Genomic DNA, 21,434 nt, shown 5'->3' with positions numbered 1-21,434 from the left:
ATCAAATCAGATAATATTCTAGAGCAGGTTTTGTCAACCCAGACTGCACATGAGAGTTACCTGGGGAGTTAGAAAGTCAGTGTCTAAGCCCACTAGCAGATATTCTGATTTAGTTGGTCTGACTCGGAGTCCAAGTAGAGTTCCAGTGTATAGCCAGGTATATGAATTCTGTTCTAGACATGAAACACTCTACAAGCACTCATTTAGAACAGAGGACAGTTCCTGGAAAGAGGAGCTCTGCACCCATGAGGATCTGTGCGTTGTTGTCAGTCCAAGGTGGATGCATCTGTAGCCTCAGGTCCTGGCGAACACTGCCCTTCCAATTTAAAGGCTGTCCTCTATGAAAGATGGATCTAATTCAAGAACTTTCCTAGCAGATCCTTGATGATTGTCTTTGATTTCATATGATCCTCTCTAGCTAGGTAATAAGGCCAACCACCTCTGTGAGAACTTACTTGCCAGTTTCTTCCTGAATATTGAGAAAGTATAGAAATTAAGACAGGGTCTTAGAGTTTAGGTGACAGAAAAGGAACTCTGGTAGATTCTTGAAGATTTGCTTTTTTAAAAAAGGTAAAGAAGGAACTGCCCTGAGATCTAATAATCATAAGGCAGGCCTTCAATGTTGATGGCAACAGAGAGAATATCTAGTTGTGTGTTCTCTGAAATTTAAAAACATTCAACCTAATTTTTCTCTCCTACCAGAATGCCTCTTGGGGACCTAGTAGAAACTCATAGGAAATCTAAATTCTTTGAAAAGCCATAAGGGAAAAAAAAAGAAAACACCTTTATAATGCAAACAATAAAATCAAGTCAAAGTGAAAGTGAAGTCGCTCAGTCGTGTCTGACTCTTGGCAGCCCCATGGACAGTAGCCTGCACCAGGCTCCTCTGTCCATGGGATTTTCTGGGCAAGAGTACTGGAGTGTGTTGCCGTTTCCTTCTCCAGGGAATCTTCCCAACCCAGGGATCGAACCCAGGTCTCCTGCATTGTAGACAGATGCTTTACCATCTGAGCCACCAGGGAAGTCCAAATCAAGTCAAAGACACTGACTAATCAATAAACAATGTTTGCAACACACCCTACCATTCTTGTTTTTCCATAAAGACAATCTCTACAATCTGCCGCATTGATTTTGTGAACGTACTTAGCATGTTATATTTGGCAAAACACCATATGGTTTTCCTTAGTATTTTCTAAGATATATTATTGGACTGAAAGTTCTTTGAGAGCAGAGAATGATGTTTTTTTATGTGATCTCCAATATGTGAAATTCATGCAAGGTTTTCAGGCCAAAACTTCAAGCAGTGTCGTCAACTATTAAGTATTAGATTGTATTATCATTAATTTATTTAAGTATCCATATATCAGAAAAATATTTAGACTGATATACAATAAATTTCCAGGAACAATTGCTTGAAAATATACAATCATAACAAGGATGGCAGGCTTCTCTGAGAGCTCAGTTGGTAAAGAATCCTCCTGCAATGCAGGAGACCCTGGTTCATTTCCTGGGTTGAGAAGATATACTGGAGAAGGGATAGGCTGCCCACTCCAGTATTCTTGGGCTTCCCTGGTGGCTCAGCTGTTAAAGAATCTGCTTGCAATGTGGGAGACCTGGCTTCGATCCCTGAGTCAGGACGATCCCCTGGAGAAGGGAAAGGCTACCCACTCCAGTATTCTGGCCTGAAGAATTCCATGGACCGACTCCATGGGGTTGCAAAGAGTTGGACATGACTGAGCGACTTTCACTTCATTTCACTTCACTTCATCAAGGATGGTGCATGAATTTATCTTATAAAAAGCCTGATAAACATTAGCTTTCTGAAGCACTGACTGTAGGATTTGGAGACCAGGCTCCTTATGACTGATTATCATGATTGATTGGTGATGTCTTCTATGGTTGCAGATGCAGGAAATGATGGCATGAGTATATATACTATGCATAATTTACATAAAGTCATAAATAGCAGATTCATAAATTGTATTTGTGAAAATCTGATATGTATGGAAGCAGAAAGTAACTTACCTTGGAGGAAAGCTGTTCTTCTGCAAAGCATTATTTCTTGCAGGAAACTGAATAGTATGGGGAATGGGTGTATATTAATACTTTGGTAGTATATGTTTATGAAATATATGTATATATAGCCACATATGATACATAATATATAAAAAAATGGAAAACATGGTTAAGCTAAAGTAAAATAAACATCATCTACCCTCCAGTAATAATCAACTATTGATATTTGATGAGTATTACATATAAAAAATGGCCATACTATCAAATTATTTTTAAAATTTTAATATAGCACACTAAGTTGAATTTTTGGTTCCTAGGTATACTCTTAAAGTTATATTAGGTTGATGAAAAAGTAATTGTGGTTTTGGACTGTGAATTTTAAATCATTATAACTAGGCTCAAATACATCTTTATTCATCAAAATAGGAACCATTACAGTCAATGCATTTTTGCTAGCAAGAAATGTTTGTTTATTCCTGTAGGTTAAAAATCCATGCTTCAGGATTCAGTGAACTTTTGGAAAGCATTGTTTGCCTTCTGCTGGTTATGGAAGTGTTTTCTCTACAAAAAAAAGTTGTTGAGTTGCTTGAAGAAGTGCCAGCTGGTTGGCAAAAGGCCAGGTGAACATGGTAGATGAGGCAAAATTCTGTAGCCCAGTTTGTTCCACTTTTGTAGCATTGGTTGTGTGAAGTGAGGTCGGGCATGGTCATGGAGAAGAGCTGGGCCCTTCCTGTTGGCCAGTACCGGCTGCAGGCTTGGCCCTTTGCAGTGCATCTCACTGATTTGCTGAGCATACTTCTCAGATATAATGGCTTCACTGGGATTCAGAAAGCTGTATTGAATCAGCCAGGCAGCAGACCACCAGTGACTGTGATCTTTTTTTGGTGCATGTTTGGCTTTGGGAAGCGCTTTGGAACTTCGTTTTGGTCCAGCCACTGGACTGGTCATCACTAGTTGTTATATAAAATCCACTTTTTGTCGCACGTCACAATCCAACAAAAAATGGCCTTTTTTTTTTTTTTATTTGCAAGCAGCTCATGAGGCACCCACTTATTGAGCTTTTTTCACTTTTCAAATTATCTTCAAATGTTGGATGACTGTAGAATGGCCTACATTGAGTTCTTTGGCAACTTCTCATGTGCTTATAAGAGGATCAGCTTCAATGATGGCTCTCAGTTGGTCACTCTCAACTTCTGATGGCTAGCCACTGCACTGCTCATCTTCAAGGCTCTCATCTGCTTTGCAAATCTTGAACCAGCCCTACACTGTATGTTTGTTAGCAGTTCCTCAGCCAACATCATGCATTGTTGATGTTGTGAGTTGTCTCCACTGCTTTATGACCCATTTTGAACTCAAATATGAAAACCGCTGAAATTTGCTTTTCATCTAACATCATTTCCCTAGTCCAAAATAAATATAAAATAAACAGCAAATGGGCTTCCCCAGAGGCTCAGTTGGTAAAGAAACTTTCCACCTGCAATACAGGAGACACAGGTTTGATACCTGGGTTGGGAAGATCCCCTGGAGAAGGGAATGGCAACCCACTCCAGTATTCCTGCCTGGAGAATTCCATGAACAGAGGAGCCTGGTGGACTACAGCAGCCAGTGGGGTCACAGAGAGTCAGATATGATTGAGTGACTAACAGATAGCAAGTAATAAGTCATGAGCAAAAAAAAATATAATGTGAGAAATATGCATTGATATGATGTATAACATAACCACATTTATTTAAGAATGTATTCCCATATAAAATGGCAAAGGTCGACAGTACAAAACTGCAATTACTTTTGCACCAATGAATATGTTCCTGTCATCAAATTCTAATGACTGCGTATACGTGCATCATATAAATACCATTTAGTCATGTCTTCAGAGTATTTGTGATGGTTCTAAGTTTTCATTGTTATTAACAGTGCTCAAATCCTCATTTTCATAACAATTTTAAGATATTCTGTTACAGAATTTATCAAACATACATAAAAGTATAGAAAATTACGTAAATAACCTCCCATGAGCTGATAACCCAGTTTTAAATGCCATCAGTATCCTGTAAATCAGGTATAACTGTCCCCTCTGAACTTTTATTGTGAAGGGACAATTGAATTTGAATTTCAGACATTATGTCTTCTTACCAGATTTAATTTCAGACATTATGTCTTCTTATCTAAAATATTTCAGAATGCATTTCTAATGGATAAGAACACTATAATCACCATGCTATATATCACATCTGAAAAAATGAAAGATTCCTTAATATCACCTAGCACTTGACACGCTTTTTTCTGAAAAAGAAAATGCATGTTCTACTTCTTTGAGCATATGTATCTTGAAGTAAAATTGCTAGAGCAAAAGTTTGCAAAAAAACTTTGTACCTTTTTTTATGACTTTTGATAAGTAGTATGAGTATCTGTCATGGTAAAGATTGACGCAGTCAAGATGGCTCAAATGTAGTGTCACAGCTCTGATATTCATTGTTACTGGGGAGGAGAGAAAGCTATGACATCTTGAAAATAAAATAGTGTGGATATAGGAAGGGGAAGATGAGGAAGACAGGATGGGAGGAAGGCAAGAACTTAGAGCAATGACAATAAATGCCCAAACCGAAGAGTAATGCTGTTATCTTAGTGACGGGTGCTTCTGAGTCAGGTTCTTCACCAGGGTTCTGTGCAGAATGTTGAAACAGTGAAGTTAGGGTCTCAAGTTGAGCTTCATAGTACGGGTTGGGTAGCAGAAAGAAGAGCAGGGGTCTTCTGACATGCCCTGACTCACCACCCATTTCACACACTGCAGAATCAGCTTGTGGCCTCCTGGAGCTGACCTCTTCAACTCTTTACTTCCTAAAGGATCTGCTAAAGGGATGGCCTTGTACCTTTCATCTCTACTGACCTGTGCATCCTGAGCTACCCTCAAAGAAACAGATGCTCATGTTTTGAAGTTGACATGACTGTACATGGCATAGGAGAACAATGAGGGACTTTACTTTCTAGAGTCTATAACTGATACTAAAACTGCAGACATAGAAAAAACAAATATGTAGTTGCCAAAGGGGAAAGAAAAGGGAGAGGAGGATAAATTAGGAGTTTGGGAATAACAAATAAACACTACTATACATAAAATAGATAAGCAACAATGACCTACTGTGTAGCACAGGGGACCATATTCAATAATTTGTAACGTACAATGGAAAAGAATCTGAAAAAAAAATTGTGTAATTGATTCATTTTACTGTATACCTGAAATTAACACAGTATAACCAACTATACTTCAATTAAAAAAAAAAACCAACTGTGCACATTAACAAGAGAAAATGAACCATCATTTACTCTGCAACTTTAAGATGATAGTGATTTTTGACATAATATTTTCAATCTTTACATCTCTCTGTAAGGAAGGTACTACCACCCTCATTTTATACATGAGAAAATGGAGGTGTCACTTGAAGTCTTTCCTGGAATGAATGAATGAAAGAAAAAATAACTAAGTGAACAAATATAGAATTCAGCAACAAAGAACAAGTAATTGAAACCTGAGTGATTAAATTAGTATAAGATAAGTTAAAGAAAATAACTTATTTGGCAGAGCCAGGATTCAAACTCAGGTCTATGTGATTTCAAACCAGGCCTATGCATGATAATTGAATATGTCATGCATAGTCCCTAGTGTTTAATTCTAATTTTCCTAATTTTCCTTTTCTTGTTCATTACCATCTTTTCTATGTGCATATGTGTGTTAATTTTCTGTTAACTTAGTTAACATTTATACTTTTACTCTGCACCATGAGTATGAATTTGTTGTAAACACTGTATACATCCCCACATGGAAGCCTGGCATCAATCCTGTGGAGTAGGCGCCATCGTCATCCATTTTATAGATGGAGAAACTTAGACTGATTAGGTTACTTGCTCAAGGTCATCTAGCTAGCAAGTAACAAAGTCAGGAACTGAACTCTAAAATTCCAGTTCCAGAATCTGCTTTTAATCATTTTAACTATTAAAATATCAATTTAACATGTGCTGTTTATACCCATATCCTTTCTCATATAAGTATACCCAGATTATATAAATTGCCCTTCTGTTTCCCAGGCAGTTTAAAGGAATGAAAGATGGCAGGCATTCTCTCGTTAAACAATATGCAACAGCCCTTTGGAGGCATTTTGTGAGATAATATTGCAAACATTATTCCCTCCACCTCATCCATAAATGTTCCCCACGGGATTTGTGTTCTTTGTGGAATAATTTCCATTGCAATAATTCTTATTTGTTTTCTCAAAAATAATGGCTGGTTTCTACCACTCTCATCAGTAGATACAGCCGGCAAATTTGTGGGCGCTGCTGAGTCTAAATTTGTCCCAATAGATCAGTAATGATTTTCTTGCCAAACTGATTTACATGTCTCCAACTTCAATTTACTTCAGTAAATGTTTACAAAAACTTGAATCGGGGAGGCAGAGAGAAGTAGGACACAGTCTTTTGTCTGCCAGGAACTTCGAGTTTCTGGGAGAAGAGGACAAAGAACTATCTGCCCACAGCCCTGCCCAGATACAGGCAGGGCCAGTGCAGAGAGCATCCGAGAACACACCACATGTACGAACACCCAGTGCAGACATCCCGCAGCAGGTGACCTCAAACCAAGGGTGAAGGATCCCCAGTTTATACAACTGTGCAAAAGTCCTCCTCTTGTGAAGACTGGAAACGCCACATTCATGGGGTTAAATCCATACACTGCTTCCCATATTTCTTGTGGATTAATGCAGTGTTAAATGTCTGACTGGGGTCCAATGTGATCATTATACATTTATGTTGGAGGAGGTTACTGGGAGGATTTGACCTTTGATTGACCCTCAGGCTGGGCCTACCATTCCCACAGTGGGAGCCATTTTCCAGGAAGTAGACTTGAGAAGGAAGGGCACTATTGAGACCATCTGAATGGTTTAAAGGCCTGTATCTCAACTTTTAAGCTTCTGGCAGGTGCACACCCAAGACCAGCCTCGTCTGTAAGTTCCTTGGCTTATGAAACCAGCCACCTGCCAAACAGAAGTGCTCTGTCTCTTTCTTTGGCCTCTCCTTGGCCTCTGTGTACAGGAGCCAGTTTCAGATTTCACCCAGGGAACTCCCAAGTTTGTAAACCAACAAGTGCCTGACAGGTTGATGTTTGTTAGATTATTATTAAACGGTTACTCTGTCCATTGTGATTTGAATTACTACCTTTATTTTTTATTATAGGAAATTCTCATATGCACCTGGGTCTATTTCTGGACTTTCTGTTTTATCCCAACAGTCCATTTATCTCCTTGGTCTTGTATCAAATTTGTTATTTTTCTTCCTGGATGTTTATAATCAGCTGTCACAATATCATACTTGTTAGGATTTGTCTTCCTCTACTTCATCTCCATTCATCAGCATCCCCAAACACTCAGGCACACTTGCTCTTCTTTTTCAAAGTTCTCTTGGTTTTTCTATTTTCTCCATATTAATGCTAAAATCAGCTTATCCAGCTCTAGAAAAAGAAAATGTTAATCTTTTCTATTAAGATCACAAAAAAGTTACAAATTACCTTCAAGGGAGTAGACATAAGGGGAATTTTAAAATTCTAATGAAAGACAAAAGTCAACCTAATTAAATGAAAAGATACACTTGTTCTTGGATAGGTGATTTTTTTGTAGCTATTTTAGTGGCGGTTGTCTCTTTGACACATCTTGTTAGTGATTTTCTTTGTATATATGAAAATAAATGATCTTTCAATTTTATATCCTGCTGCTTTTCCAGATTTCCTTACTTTAGCTTTTTCAAGGATGTATTCTTGAGATAATGTTTCTGATTTCAGTGGAGTTTGTATATTGCTCAAGATTCAGCCAATGTGTGTTAAAGAGAGATGCTTTTCTTGGCGGTGGAAAGCTCAGTGTCTACCAAACCACACCCTTCCTACTAATGATAAAAGAGACTCAGGTAGACACCATCAGAGGTGGTAGTGACAGGGAGGCAGATACTGTGAGCTGAAGAGCTCAGGCCACCTGAAGGTATAGATGTTCTTCACCACTTGCTGACAGCGCCACTGTAGGAATGGGGTCTGTGTTCCCAGACTGTCTGTCTTTACAAGGAAAGCTAGAAATCTGGACTTAAAAAATAACTCTCCTGATTCTCTAGTTGGCTTTTAAAATACTGAGGCAAAATAGAAAGGACATGTCTACAAGTTAAATATATTCCACAAGCCCTCAGTGTATCATATTTGTGAAACAAATGATGTCATTCAGATGAGAGAGAAGCTGGAAGGAAGGACAGATGGGATTTTTGACTTGTTATGGTTGTATTCTGATGACAAAGGTCCATATAGTCAAGGCTATGATCTTTCTAGTGGTCACATATGGTTGTGAAAGCTGGACCATAAAGAAGGCAGAGCACCAAAGAATAGATGCCTTCAAACTGTGGTGCTGGAGAAGACTCCTGAGAGTCCCTTGGACAGCAAGGAGATCAAACCAGTCAATCTTAAGGGAGATCAACCCTGAATACTTGCTGGAAGGACTGATGCTGAAGTTGAAGCTTCAGTATTTTGGTTATCTGATGTGAACAGCTGACTCATTGGAAAAGTCCCTGATGCTGGGAAAGATTGAGGAAAGAAGGAGAAGAGGGAGTCAGAGGATGAGATGGCTGGATGGCTGGATGGCATCACCGATGCAAAAGACATGAACTTGGCCAAACTCTGGGAGATGGTGAGGGACAGGGAGGCCTTCCGTGCTGCAGTCCATGGGTTTGCGAAGAGTCAGACATGACTGGGTGACTGAAAAGCAACAAATGGATGTATTCATTTCCTGGGGTTGCCAAAACAAGTGACCACAAACTTGTTGGTTAAAATAAGAGAAATTCATTCTGTTACAGTTCTGGAGGCTAGGTGTCCAAAATTAAGGTGTTGACATGGTCAAATCCTCCTCTGAAGGCTCTGTAAGAGGATGTTTTCTTGCCTTTCCAGCTTCTGGTGGCTCCAAGCATCCCTTGACTTGTGGCCACATCACTTCAGTCTCTGCATCACTTCAGTCTCTGTCTACATCCCCACACAGTCTTCTCCATGGTTCTTTTCTCTGTGGTGTCCCCTCTGTGTGTCTCTGTTGAGGATACTTGTCCTTGGTTTCAGGGCCAACACAGATAATCCAGGATGACCTCATCTCGAAAGTCTTAACTCCATTTGTAGTATAACTTTTTGTTAGGTAGACACTATCCAAATGCTTTCCCAATAAGGCCATACTCACAAGTTCAGGAGGTTAAGAAGTGGACATATCTTTTGGGGTCCACAGTTTAAAATACTACAGTGAAGTATATAACCTCTGCTGGCTCGGAGGTAAAGAATCCACCTGCCAATGCAAGAGATAAAGGAGACGCAGGTTTGATCCCTGGGTTGGGAAGATCCCGTGGAGAAGGAAATGGCTACCCACTCCAGTGTTCTTGTCTGGAGAACCCCATGGGCAGAGGAGGCTGGCAGGCTACAATCCACAGGGTTGCAAAGAGTAGGACAGTGCCGAGTGATAGCACACCTCTCTGCAATGCACAATGGTTGATAGAAATAGAAGAAGGTATAAAGCAAATACTTGTTTTCAGAATGTATCATTGTGATTGATCCTCTCAGAAGGAGAGAATGTGAGTTCCCTGCTGTTTTTCCTTGTCAATGTCTCCATCATCTCTTCCCACCCCTCCATCCTCTACTTCCTGTCCTTGCTTCTACTTGCTTGCTTCTCTTTCTTTCTCTCCTCCCTCTCCTCTCTCTCTTTCTGTCTCCATCTGTCTTTTCTCCTCTTCTTTTTATTTGCTGATTCATTCTTCTCTTAGTGCTGTATCCCTGTGATGTGCTAGGAAAGGTGTTTCTGAATCATGACCACGCCCTTCCTGAGTCAGAGGCAGACCAGGGAGAGCTAAGCACCTCTTGTTTACAGGTTCATGGCATAGGAAGCCTTGGGTCCTCCCTGCCAAGTAGACTAACAGGGATATTCTAGCCTGCAGTTTATGAGCTGTGTGGATAAGGCAGCAATCAAGGCAACTGGTCACTTTCTGATGCCTCGTGAAGCTCCATTAGTACCTGACAAGCTCAGCTTCACCCTGGCTGAGCTGGCAGCTGTGTCCTCTGACCCCCTCTTGACACTTTGATAGTTTTCCTTTCATCTACACATTTGTGAGAGCTTTCTTCCTTCTCAGCTGGAAAGGTCACCTCCCAAACATGCTGCCTGGGATGAATTATGTGTCTATTGATTTGCACACTCTTGTCTCGACTGCAAATTTCAGGAGTTTAAGGGCAGCACCTCTGTTAAAAGAACAAAGAGTCAGATAAAGGTAGTTTTGTAATACCAGCTAAAACCTTGCTTATTATGTCTATGCTGATCTTAGTTTACTTCCAGGATTATAGGAGTATTGTTCACCATGTACCCAATGGGATATTTGCTTTGGCATCACCTGCAGATTTAATTTCTGAAATTAAAATTGTCTGTCTAACAAAAGAAGAATTTAATATTAAACATGTCATCAACTCCACATAAAAGATGACCTTTCTTCCTGAGTGTAATTCTTCCTGAGTGTATTTTCTGTGAACTGGAATCATAGTCTTTTAAAACTCAGGTAATTTAACTAATAATAAAGGGATATCTGTCCAGACCACTTTTCTTGTGATCTTTCAGAAAATGAGACGAAAATATCAACTGACTGTTATTCACACAGATACACATCTATATGCATATATTATTAGATTACAATTATACTAATTTCTGCTTCAATTTATGACTCTCTGTTGCACCTTGGTGACTATTGTGACTACACTTAAGTAGTCTGTTCTTTAAAAAAAAATAGGAAAATGATATAAAAAGTGTATATAAGTTCCACAGAATCATTTTTCAGAAATGGGAAAGGAGTAGACCAAGGCTTGTCACCCTGCTTGTTTAACTTATATGCAGAGTACATCATGTGGGATGCCAGGCTGGATGAAGCACAAGCTGGAATCAAGATTGCTAGGAGAAATATCAATAACTTCACATATGCAGATGACACCACCCTCATGGCAGAAAGCAAAGAAGAACTAAAGAGCCTCTTGATGAAAGTAAAAGAGTAGAGTGAAAAAGCTGGCTTAAAACTCATCACTCAAAACACTAAGATCTTGGCATCCAGTCCCATCACCTTATGGCAAATAGATGGGGGAACAATGGAAACAGTGACAGACTTTATTTTCTTGGACTCCAAAATCACTGCAGATGGTGACTGCAGCCATGCAATTAAAAGATGCTTCCTCCTTGGAAGAAAAGCTATGACCAACCTAGACAACTTAAAAAGCAGAGACATTACTTTACCAACAAAGGTCCATCTAGTCAAAGCTATGGTTTTTCCAGGAATCATGTATGGATGTGAGAGTTGGACTATAAAGAAAGCTGAGTGCAGAAGAATTGATGCTTTTGAACTGTGGTGTTGGAGAAGACTCTTGAGAGTCCCTTGAACTGCAAGGAGATCCAACCAGTCCATCCTAAAGGACATCAGTCCTGAATGTTCATTGGAAGGACAGATGCTGTAGCTGAAACTCCAATACTTTGGCCACCTGATGTGAAGAACCGACTTGCTGGAAGAGACCCTGATGCTGGGAAAGATTGAAGGTAGGAGGAGAAGGGGATGACAGAGGATGAGATGGTTGGATGGTATCACTGACGTGATGGACATGAGTTTGAGTAGACTCTGGGAGTTGTTGATGGACAGCGAAGCTTGGCGTCCTACAGTCCATGGCTTTGCAAATAGTCGGACATGACTGAGTGACTGAACTGAGTCGTTTGGCACTACAGCAGAAATCAGCACAGCATCCTAAATCAATTATACTTCCACAATAGCAAAAAGGATAAAAATAAATAAAGATATAGGTAAAATCACGAGACTGTAGTAATGAAAGGGTGAAAGTGGTTAGTTGCTCAGTCATGTCTGACTCTTCGTGACCCCATGAACTGTATGTAGCCTGCCAGGCTCCTCTATCCATGGAATTCTGCACTGAACTTAGTGAACTGTGATGAACTTTAGGGGAAAACAAATAAAGACCAAACCTGACCTTCATTGAGCCTGACCTCTGTGTTATCAGCATGCCAGTTATCGTTGTTATTGTTTAGTTGCTAAGTCAGTTAGACTCTTGCTACCCCATGGACTGTAGCCTGCCAGGCTCTTCTGTCCATGGGCTTCCCCAGTCAAGAGTATTGGAGTGGGTTGCCATTTCCTCCTCCAGGGGATCTTCCTGACCCAGGGATCAAACTTGCGTCTCCCATTTTGGCAGGCCAATGTTTTCCCACTGTGCCACCTGGGAAACCCGGCTGTCTCCCACAGTTTGCTCATATTCTTGCCTGTTGAGTTGGTGATGCTGTCTAACCATCTCAACCGTTGCTGCCTCTTTCTTCTTTGTCTTCAGTCTTTCCCACCATCAGGGTGATTGTGAGACCCACCCAATGATGTGAATAGTGATTCACATAATTCATGATTCATATAATTCATTCATATAATGAATAGTAATTCACTGCTTTACATGAGAAGGAACACCAGGGTCTGGAATTAGCCAGACTTGGACCCCAAATTCCTCTCTGAGCCTTAGTTTCTATCTCTTAAGTATAAATAACCTAAATTTAGTGCCTACTTTCTAGGATTTATGTGACACTTAATGAAAAAAAAAAATATATATATATATAATGCTTATTGTTTTTCTAATTATAACTATTGGTACAACTTTCTATATAACCAAATATAAATCTGTGTAACATCAGGATTTTCAACAACTACTTGGGAGACTTATTCATATATTTATTCACTAGATAAACATTTATGCCTTGGTTTATTAGAATTTAGTAGCAATACTAGATAGCATTTACATAGAAGATGGTCCATTTATATGTGTTGATTTTGAGGCCAGCTGTCCTGGGATACTGTGTAATGTGTGAATGATTTTGATATTCCTATTGTTGTTGCTCAGCCACCAAGCTGTGTCCGACTCTTCGCAACCCCATGGACTGCAACACGCCAGGCTTTCCTGTCCCTCACCATCTCCTGGAGTTTTCCCAAGTTCATATCCATTGAATCTGTGATGCCATCCAACCATCTCATCCTCTGTCACCGTCTTCTTCTGCCTTCAGTCTTTCCCAGCATCAGGGTCTTTTTCAATGAGTCAAGCTTTCTTCACATCTGGTGGCCAAAGTATCAGAGCTTCAGCATCAGTCCTTCCAAAGAGTATTCAGGGTTGATTTAAGATTGACTGGTTTGATCTCCTTGCTGTCCACGGGACTCTCAAGAGTCTTCCCCAGCACCACAGCTCAAAAGCATGAATTCTTCAATGCTCTGCCTTCTTTATGATCCAACTCTCACATCTGTACATGACTACTGGAAAGACCAGAGCCTTGACTACATGGACCTTTTGTCAGCAAAGTGATGTCTTTCCTTTTTAACACACTGTCTTCTAACACACTGTCTTCTTTCCTGTCAAGAAGCAATGATCTTCTAATTTCATGGCTTCAGTCACCATCTGCAGTGATTTTTAGAGCCTAGAAGAGGAAATATGTCCCTGCTTCCATCTTTTCCCCTACAACTTGCCTTGAAGTGATGGACGAAATGCTATGAATTTAGTTTTTGTTTGTGTGTGTATTTTTTAATATTCATTTTTAGCTGGCTTTTTTACTCTCCTCCTTCACCCTCATCAAGAGACTCAATAGTTCCTCTCCACTTTCTGCCATTAGAGTGGTATCATACGCATGTCTGAGGTTGTTGATATTTCTCCTGGTGATCTTGATTCTAGCTTGTAATTCATTCAGCCCAGCATTTCGTGGGATGTGTTCTGTGTATAAATTAAATAAACAAGATAATGATAAACAGCCTTGTTGTACTCCTTTCTCAGCCCTGAACCAGTCAGTTTTTCCATACAAGATTCTAATTGTTGCTTCTTGACCCGCATACAGGCTTCTCAATAGAAGGGTAATATGGTCTGGTATTCACATCTCTCTAAGAATTTTTCCCAGTTTATTATGATCCACACAGTCAAAGGGTTTAGTGTAGTCAATGAAACAGAGGTAGATATTTTTCTGGAATTCCCTCGCTGTCTCTGTGATCCAGTGAATGTTGGCAGTTTGATCTCAGGTTCCTCTGCCTTTTCTAAACCCAGCTTGAACATCTGGAAATTCTCAGTTCATGTAATGCTGAAGCCTAGATTTCTGGATTTTGAGCATAATCTTACTAGCTTGGGAGATGAGTGAAATTGTCTGGTGGTTTGAACATTCTTTAGTATTGCCCTTCTTGGAAATTGGGATGGGGATTGACCTTTTCCAGTCCTGTGGTCACTTTTGGGTTTTCCAAATATGCTGACATATTCAGTGAAGCACTTTAATAGTATCATGTCTTAGGATCCCATCACCTCCACTAGCTTTATTGGCAGCAGTGCTTTCTAACAAGGCCCACTTGACTTCACACTCCAGAATGTCTGGCTCTAAGTGAAAGACTACATCATCATGGTTATCCAGGTCATTAAGATCTTTTTTTTATACAGTTCTTCTGTGTATTCTTTTTACCTCTTCTTGATCTCTTCTGCTTCATTTAGGTCTTTACTATTTCTGTCCTTTATTATGCCCATCTTTGGATAAAATGTTCCTTTGATATTTCCAATTTTCTTGAAGACACCTCTAGTCTTACTCTTTCTGTTGTTTATCTCTATTTCTTTGCGTTGTTCATTGAAGAAGGCCTTCTTGTCTTTCCTTGCTGTTCTCTGGAACTCTGCATTTAGTTGCCTGTACCTTCCCCTTTCATCTTTGCTTTTTGCTTCTCTTCTTTCCTCAGCTATTTGTAAACCCTCCCCAGACAGCCACTTTGTCTCCTTCCTTTTCTTTTTCTTTGGGATGGCTTTGTTTGCTGCTCCTGTACAATATTATGGACCTCTGTCTATACTTCTTCAGGCACTCTGTTTATGAGATCTAACCCCTTGAATCTATTTGTCGCCTCCACTGTATATTCATAGGGAATTTTATTTAAGTCATACTTGACTGGTTTAGTGGTCTTCCCCAGTTTCTTTAGTTTAAGCCTGAATCTTGCTATGAGGCTGATGATCTGAGCCACAGTCAACCGCAGGTCTTGTTTTTACTGACTGTATTGCTACATCATCAGCAACAAAGAATGTAATCAATCAAATTTCGGCATTGACCATTTAGTGCTGTCCATACGTAGAGTCATCTCTTGTGTTGTTGGGAGAGGGTGTTTGCTATGACCAGGGAATTCTCTTGGCAGAAATCTGTTAGCCTTCATTTTGTACTCCAGGACCAAACTTGCCTGTTACCCCAGGTATCTTGACTTCCTACCTTTGCATTCCAATCTCCTGTGATGAATAGAACTTAGTTTTTTGATGCTAGTTCTATGAAGTCTTCTAGGTCTTCATAGAACTCATCACCTTCAGCTTCTTTTGCATTTATGTTCGGGCCGTAAACTTGGATTACTGTGATATTGAATGGTTTGCCTTGAAAATGAACTGAGATCATTCTGTCGTTTTTAAGGTTGCACCCAAGTACTGCATTTCAGATGCTTTTTTGATTATGAGGGCAACTCCATTTCTTCTATGGGATTCTTGCCCACAGTAGTAGATATAATAAATTAAATTCACTCATTTCCATCCATTTTAGTTCACTGATTCCTAAGATGTCAATTATTTACCTTTGCCATCTCCTGCTTGACCACACCCAATTTACCTTGATTCATGGACCTAGCATTCCAGGTTCCTATGCAATATTGTTCTTTACAGTATCAGATTTTACTTTCATTGCCAGACACATCCACAATTGAACATTGTTTCTGCTTTAGCCCAGCCACTTCATTTTGGGGCTATTGGTAATTCTCCTCCACTCTCTTCAGTAGCTTATTGGACCCCTTCCAATCTAGGGGGCTCATCTTTCAGTGTTAGATCTTTCTATCTTTTTATACAGTTCATGGAGTTCTCATGGCTAGTATACTGCAGCGGTTTGCCATTCCCTCCTCCAGTGAATCATGTTTTGTCAGAACTCTCCACTATGGCCCATCTGTCTTGGGTCTACACAGCATGACTCATAACTTCATTGAGTTACGCAAGCCCTTCACCACCACAAGGCAGTGACCCATGAAGGGGATATTCCTAAAGCATAGCTATTCCATGTGAGTGAATGTCCTATCTCTGCTCTTATCTGCTCCCTGGTTTTCCATTTCCCACCTACATATCTACTCTCTCCAGGAAGCCCTCTCTGACTCCCTAACACAGTTCTGTCTCTGTGCTCCCAAAACACCATGTACCCTTCTTTCATAGAAGCCATCATAGTTGTAATTTTATGTTTATCTAAACGGTGCTTGTTAAGTCTATCTTCTCCATCAGACTGGCTCTTACTCTCATGAAGGGCCATCTATGTTTTAATCCCAAGGTCTGTGAGTACAGAGAAGACTGCCTGTCATAGGGTAGGTGCTCCATAAATGTTTAATGCATGGGTGTGTTTACTGAAGAACCAACAGTTCGTATTTTACTGGAGCAGCGCAGTGCTGAGTGCTTTACAAATAGTGGATTGTAAAGACCCACAGACCCGTCGCAGGTCTCCGACGGGTTAGCAGTTCCAGTCTGTAGAAAACCATCCAAAAGCCAGTTTATGCTTTGTTGGTACCTGGCTAAGGGCTCTGAGTTTTCCTTGAAGGCGATGGTCCTTCAGAAGAGGTAATTAACATGTGACCAAAATTGGGGTCTGGCTGCTTGCCACTCAAAAGCCAATAAAGAGGCACAACTGGTGAAAAGTTTGCTTTATTTCAGAGGCCAGCAACCAGGGCCAAGGGCAGACTTGTGTCCAGAGCTCAACTCTCCCACTGACAATCAGTGGGCAAGAGCTTTTAAAGGGGAGTTTCAGGGGTGCACGGGCAGAGAAGGGGCTACATGTAAAAACCACGCAGTTTTGGTTTTTGGCAGTTTTTGGTCACCCCACGGTCTGATGGTCTCATCTCAATTGTTTTGAGTACAGTTAATCTTTAGTTCCAGGGTCAGTTTGATCCCATTTTGTTGAGGCTAGTTCTCAGAATTGTGGCAGCATACGTCATGGCTACACTCTGGTCATCATGTAATTAACTTCTTCCACATGGTGGGGGTTTCAGTATCTACAAGACAGCTCACAGGACCTGGCTCAGAATATTGTCTGTAACCCTCAAGGAGGAACTAAAGGCTCTTGACTTGGTTTAATGACTAAACTGTTATTATTTTGTCCTGCTTGACTGTTTTCCTTTCCTTCTGCATTTTCTCACTTCTCTGATTGAACTTACTCTTTGGGTAAAGTTCTTCTACAGACACAAGCAGGCAGAGGACAGAGGTGAGAAGAACCATAGAGTCCTCCTCCATTTCAAAGGCACAAGGCTATTTCTGGTTAGCTTCTTAGAATCGCTAAAGCACTGCACCAGGATTAAAATTCCTGACGTGGGGAGTCCAGGGCATTAACTCAGACATGGGTGAGGAACACAGTCTTTGAGGCTGCAAAGGAGCCCCAGGCAGCAACGGAGCAAAGACACTAGGAAAATTCACTCATAGGTCACCCAGCACCCTCCACCTCCCCCCAGCCATCTGCAGCCCACAGGAGGCAAAGCAGGGCTCCTGCAATGCTGAGCAAGGTATGGTACGAAGCAGAAGTCTCAACTGCAAAATGAAGACCCTGGCATCTGAACCAGGGCAAACATTCAAGGTTGAGAAAGTAACAACGCTGAGTTAACAAATTGGGCTGAGCCCGCTTGAATCCCAGCTGTGGAGATTCCGGAGTCGCTCTCAAGCCCTGCTTCTCAGAATCTGGGCAACAAGAACAACACCTGGAGCTTGTTAAAAACCCAGGATTGGCAAAGCCCTGCTTCTCAAAACCCGAGCTTCATGCACAGCACCTGGGGCTTGTTAAAATCGCAGCCTCTTTGGTTTCACCCAGAACCTCCGCATCTTATAAAATGCCCAGCAAAGTTGGTCGCTCATTCCTGGGGTGCATGAAAGCCAAATTCAGCCTACAAGTGAGTCCCTGCTGTGAGAAGGAAGCTGAGAGTGAACTTGATGTGTGAGGAAAAGGATGACGGTTGCAACTAGGAAAGCCTGCTACTCTTCCACTTTCTGTTAGAGTGCAGGCTTTCTGGGAGTTGTTGGTTCTCACTTAGAGGGAGGGACCTGCTGCTTTCTCATGCTCGCCAGTGTGTTTGCTAGCTGCCCCCTGGTCCTTGCTGACCCAGCATGTCTTTGCATTTCCAGCAGATAACAGGCTGAAGAGAGAGGTGTTTTGAAGTGATGGACTTTTTCAGTGATGAGGATTCCTCTGAAGATGTTTACTCCTGAGCTGGGGAATGTAGGTATGGATGCAACAATTTGAGCCATTTTAGAAGTTGCTTTTCTGAGGCTGGTTTGAGGCTCAGACCTGTGGCATGTGGCCAGAGAGTTTATTTCTATTTGTGTTCTTTGGAGGCTGTGTCTTCCTTAAGGGTGTGTTGTTCAGGGGTCAGGGTGCTGTGCCAAGGCAGGTGCATTTCACTTTGCGGCTGCAGAAATAAACCACCTCAGCCATCAGTGATTGAGAAGACGACTCACCCCAGTTCTGCAACCAGGGCTGGTCTCAGCCGAGTGGTTCTGCTGCAGTCAGCAGCAGGGGTGCGAAGTCCGTAGAGGCTTGGCTGAGAGGGTTGGGGTCTGGCTAGGCTCCTTTCTTTCCACATAGTTTCCTGTACCCCAGGAAAGCCTGTCGTCCTGTTAGAGCCTGGTAGCTGGATTCCAAGCAGGAGACTCTCACAAAGAAGAGGCGCAGTGAGTAAAGGTTTTCCAGACTATTGGCATCACACATGCCAATGGCCCACAGACAAAGAAGCCACCTCCATAAGACGGGATGTCAGAAGGGCATGGAGCTTGGGAAGTACGGTCTGTCGGGGCTACCAGTACCACTGTTGCTCCCCCACCTCGGGTGGAGGGGCAAAGATGGAAAGAGAAATGAAATTTAGTCACCTGTGTTGAGTGGATGCATGTGTTTACATGACCAAGGGTGTATGTGTAGTATTCCTGGAAACCTTGGGGGACTCACCAGTCTTTTCCCCAAAGATTCCTTTTATTTAGGAATTGACATTTTACTGAACAGTCATTGGGTCTCAGGGTTATGGGAGAACAGTGAGGCAAGAGGGGACTTCCAGCGGGCTCATGAGTCTGTCAAGACGGAGATCAGGGTGAGATCCGACGCTGTAGCTCGATTACCTCAAATCAATGAGGTCAGGAGCATAGAAAGACTGGATATTGTGTTTTGACAACACCCTAGAAAATAAGCAAGAGATGTAGACAGTTACTTTTATTTTCCCTAAAATATTATGCTATCTCCTTTTTCTTTGCTGTTTCTTTGTCTCATTTACTTATTTCAAGTTTTCCACTTATAGTGGGGTTACTGTGTATTGAAACAGTAAGATGGTGGTGGATAAAATTAAATCAATGTGCTCCTCTTGTGAGATTTAGTTGGGAGCTCCACCCTCCGCTTAGGGTTTTAAATAAGTTTAACTTTGATTTAATTACTGTGAAAATAAATCCACCTTCTGTGGTTCTTGATCTTAAAATCAGTGAGTTTCCAAATTCTTACCATGGCTGGAAACAAGATGCTGTGAGGAAAACAGGGTTTTCATCTTAGAGGTCAATGAAAGGGAAATAAGACCATTGCAGCCTGTACTTGTTCATGTTTCCAGGACTTACTGAGGTTTGTGGAGTTGGGATTCAATGCCTGCTCTTCTGATCCTGAGTCCAATCTGATTCTTGCAGGACCATCGGACAGTTTAAGGGTGAACCATACTAACAAGATAGCTAAAGATTTCCTAGGGAATTATACTCTCAAGTCTGTTCATCTAAAGCTCTCAATAAACAGCTTTGCACTTATGTTGGGGTCAGTTTACCTATGATCTCTACATAAACTTACTTTTTGACTGGAAAGTCAGTTCCATAATGATCCTTACTAAATGCAGGAAGGTTCTTAGAATGATAATCACAGGTCATAACTCACCTGATTAGGGATGGAGAATATGGCATAATGATTGGCCTTAGGCATGTTGCTATTTCTTCTCATATGAATATATTAAGTTGCTAAGTCACATTTGACTCTTTGTGACTCCATGCACTATAGCTTGCCAGGCTCCTCTATCCATGGGATTCTCCAGGCAAGAATCCTGGAGTGGGTTCCCATTCCCTCCTCCAGGAGATCTTACCAACCCAGGGATCGAATCCCTAGTTTTCTGTATTACAGGTAGATTCTTTACCATTTGAGCCACCAGGGAAACCCTTATTTCTTCCAAGACTCTGTTTTTTCACTGGCATAATGGAAGTGATAGCAGCTGCCACACAGGTTGTTAAGAAGGAACGACCTTTCATTTCTCAATGAATGAAAGGAAGAACCTATGTCAAGCAGAGTCTGGTCCATAGTAAGTATGGAAATGATCACTTATTATCTTGGTGATAATAAAGATGCTTTGTCCCTGGTCTAGTTCCCAAGAGGCACAAGGGATGCTGTGGTCATCATATTGTTGCTAAGATCTGTAACTCAGATTTCACTGTGAAATGTCATTTGTTGGCCATGCATCTGCCTAATAGAATGAAGATTTAGCCATGTGTGTTGGCATTAGAATTTTTTACCTTTTTCTTATTCTTTTTTTTTGTTTGTTTGTTTTTTGATTGACACAAAAGAGCAAGCATCCAGTCCACTAAAACAAAGAAAAACTATTACTGGTATTTTTATTTCCAAATGTTCCAGCAGTGCCCTGCAAGCAATGACCTTTTCATTTAACTCTGTTTAGGGTTTGATGCCTATTTTACATCCCGCACACTTGAAAACAACCGAAGAAACGTATGGTTTGCCGAATACTGGGAGGAAAACTTCAACTGCAAGTTGACGATTAGTGGGTCAAAGAAAGAAGACACAGATCGCAAATGCACAGGTAATCTCATTCTCATTGTCCTTCTCCTGGTACTCTACGTGGCCAGCATTGAAATTTCTGTAGAGCTGACAGAAGGAAGCTTGGCTGGAGACAAATTGAAACAGTAAATTGAATTTTACTAGATTGTTCAGAAAATGGAACAGGAGCATAAGTCTTGCAGGACAAAATCACTACAGACAAGAATGTATTCTTTTCTGCCTGTCCATCTAGTGATAATTGACATTTTCATTGATTCTTTGAATTCAAAAGGGGTCATGTTGCCTTGAATGCCCTCGCGGAAAAATATTAGATCACGTTATAGCCAGGAGTATAAAGTCATTTTCACAGAGGCTTAAGTCTCTCACCAATTCCATGTCAGCATCAGAATGAACTGTCAGCAGAGACATGACTAAAAATGCTAAAACAACATATTTGATGAAGGAAACAAAGTGTACGTGGGGGTTAGAGTAATGAGGATTTCAGTGGACTTCCATAATGTCCAA

At 41.0% G+C, this 21,434-nt stretch overlaps 1 protein-coding gene across 8 annotated transcripts in view; it reads left to right on the top strand.

The window, feature by feature from the left end:
- Positions 1-21,434, top strand: part of GRM7 (glutamate metabotropic receptor 7) — an 871,847-nt gene that overhangs the window by 516,008 nt on the left and 334,405 nt on the right. For all 8 annotated transcript variants that reach the window (XR_011483650.1, XR_011483651.1, XM_070455619.1 and 5 more), the window contains exon 5: positions 20,812-20,952. Coding sequence is in view for 6 of the 8 variants with exons in the window: in XM_070455619.1 (XP_070311720.1) it covers positions 20,812-20,952 (141 nt within the window). In the remaining 2 variants the exon portion in view is untranslated. The remainder of the gene's footprint in view (positions 1-20,811; positions 20,953-21,434) is intronic.

The sequence above is a fragment of the Odocoileus virginianus genome, chromosome 26 (genome assembly GCF_023699985.2).
Source record: "Odocoileus virginianus isolate 20LAN1187 ecotype Illinois chromosome 26, Ovbor_1.2, whole genome shotgun sequence".
NCBI classification, from domain to species: domain Eukaryota; kingdom Metazoa; phylum Chordata; class Mammalia; order Artiodactyla; family Cervidae; genus Odocoileus; species Odocoileus virginianus.
This window is presented reverse-complemented; position numbering and strand designations above follow the sequence as displayed.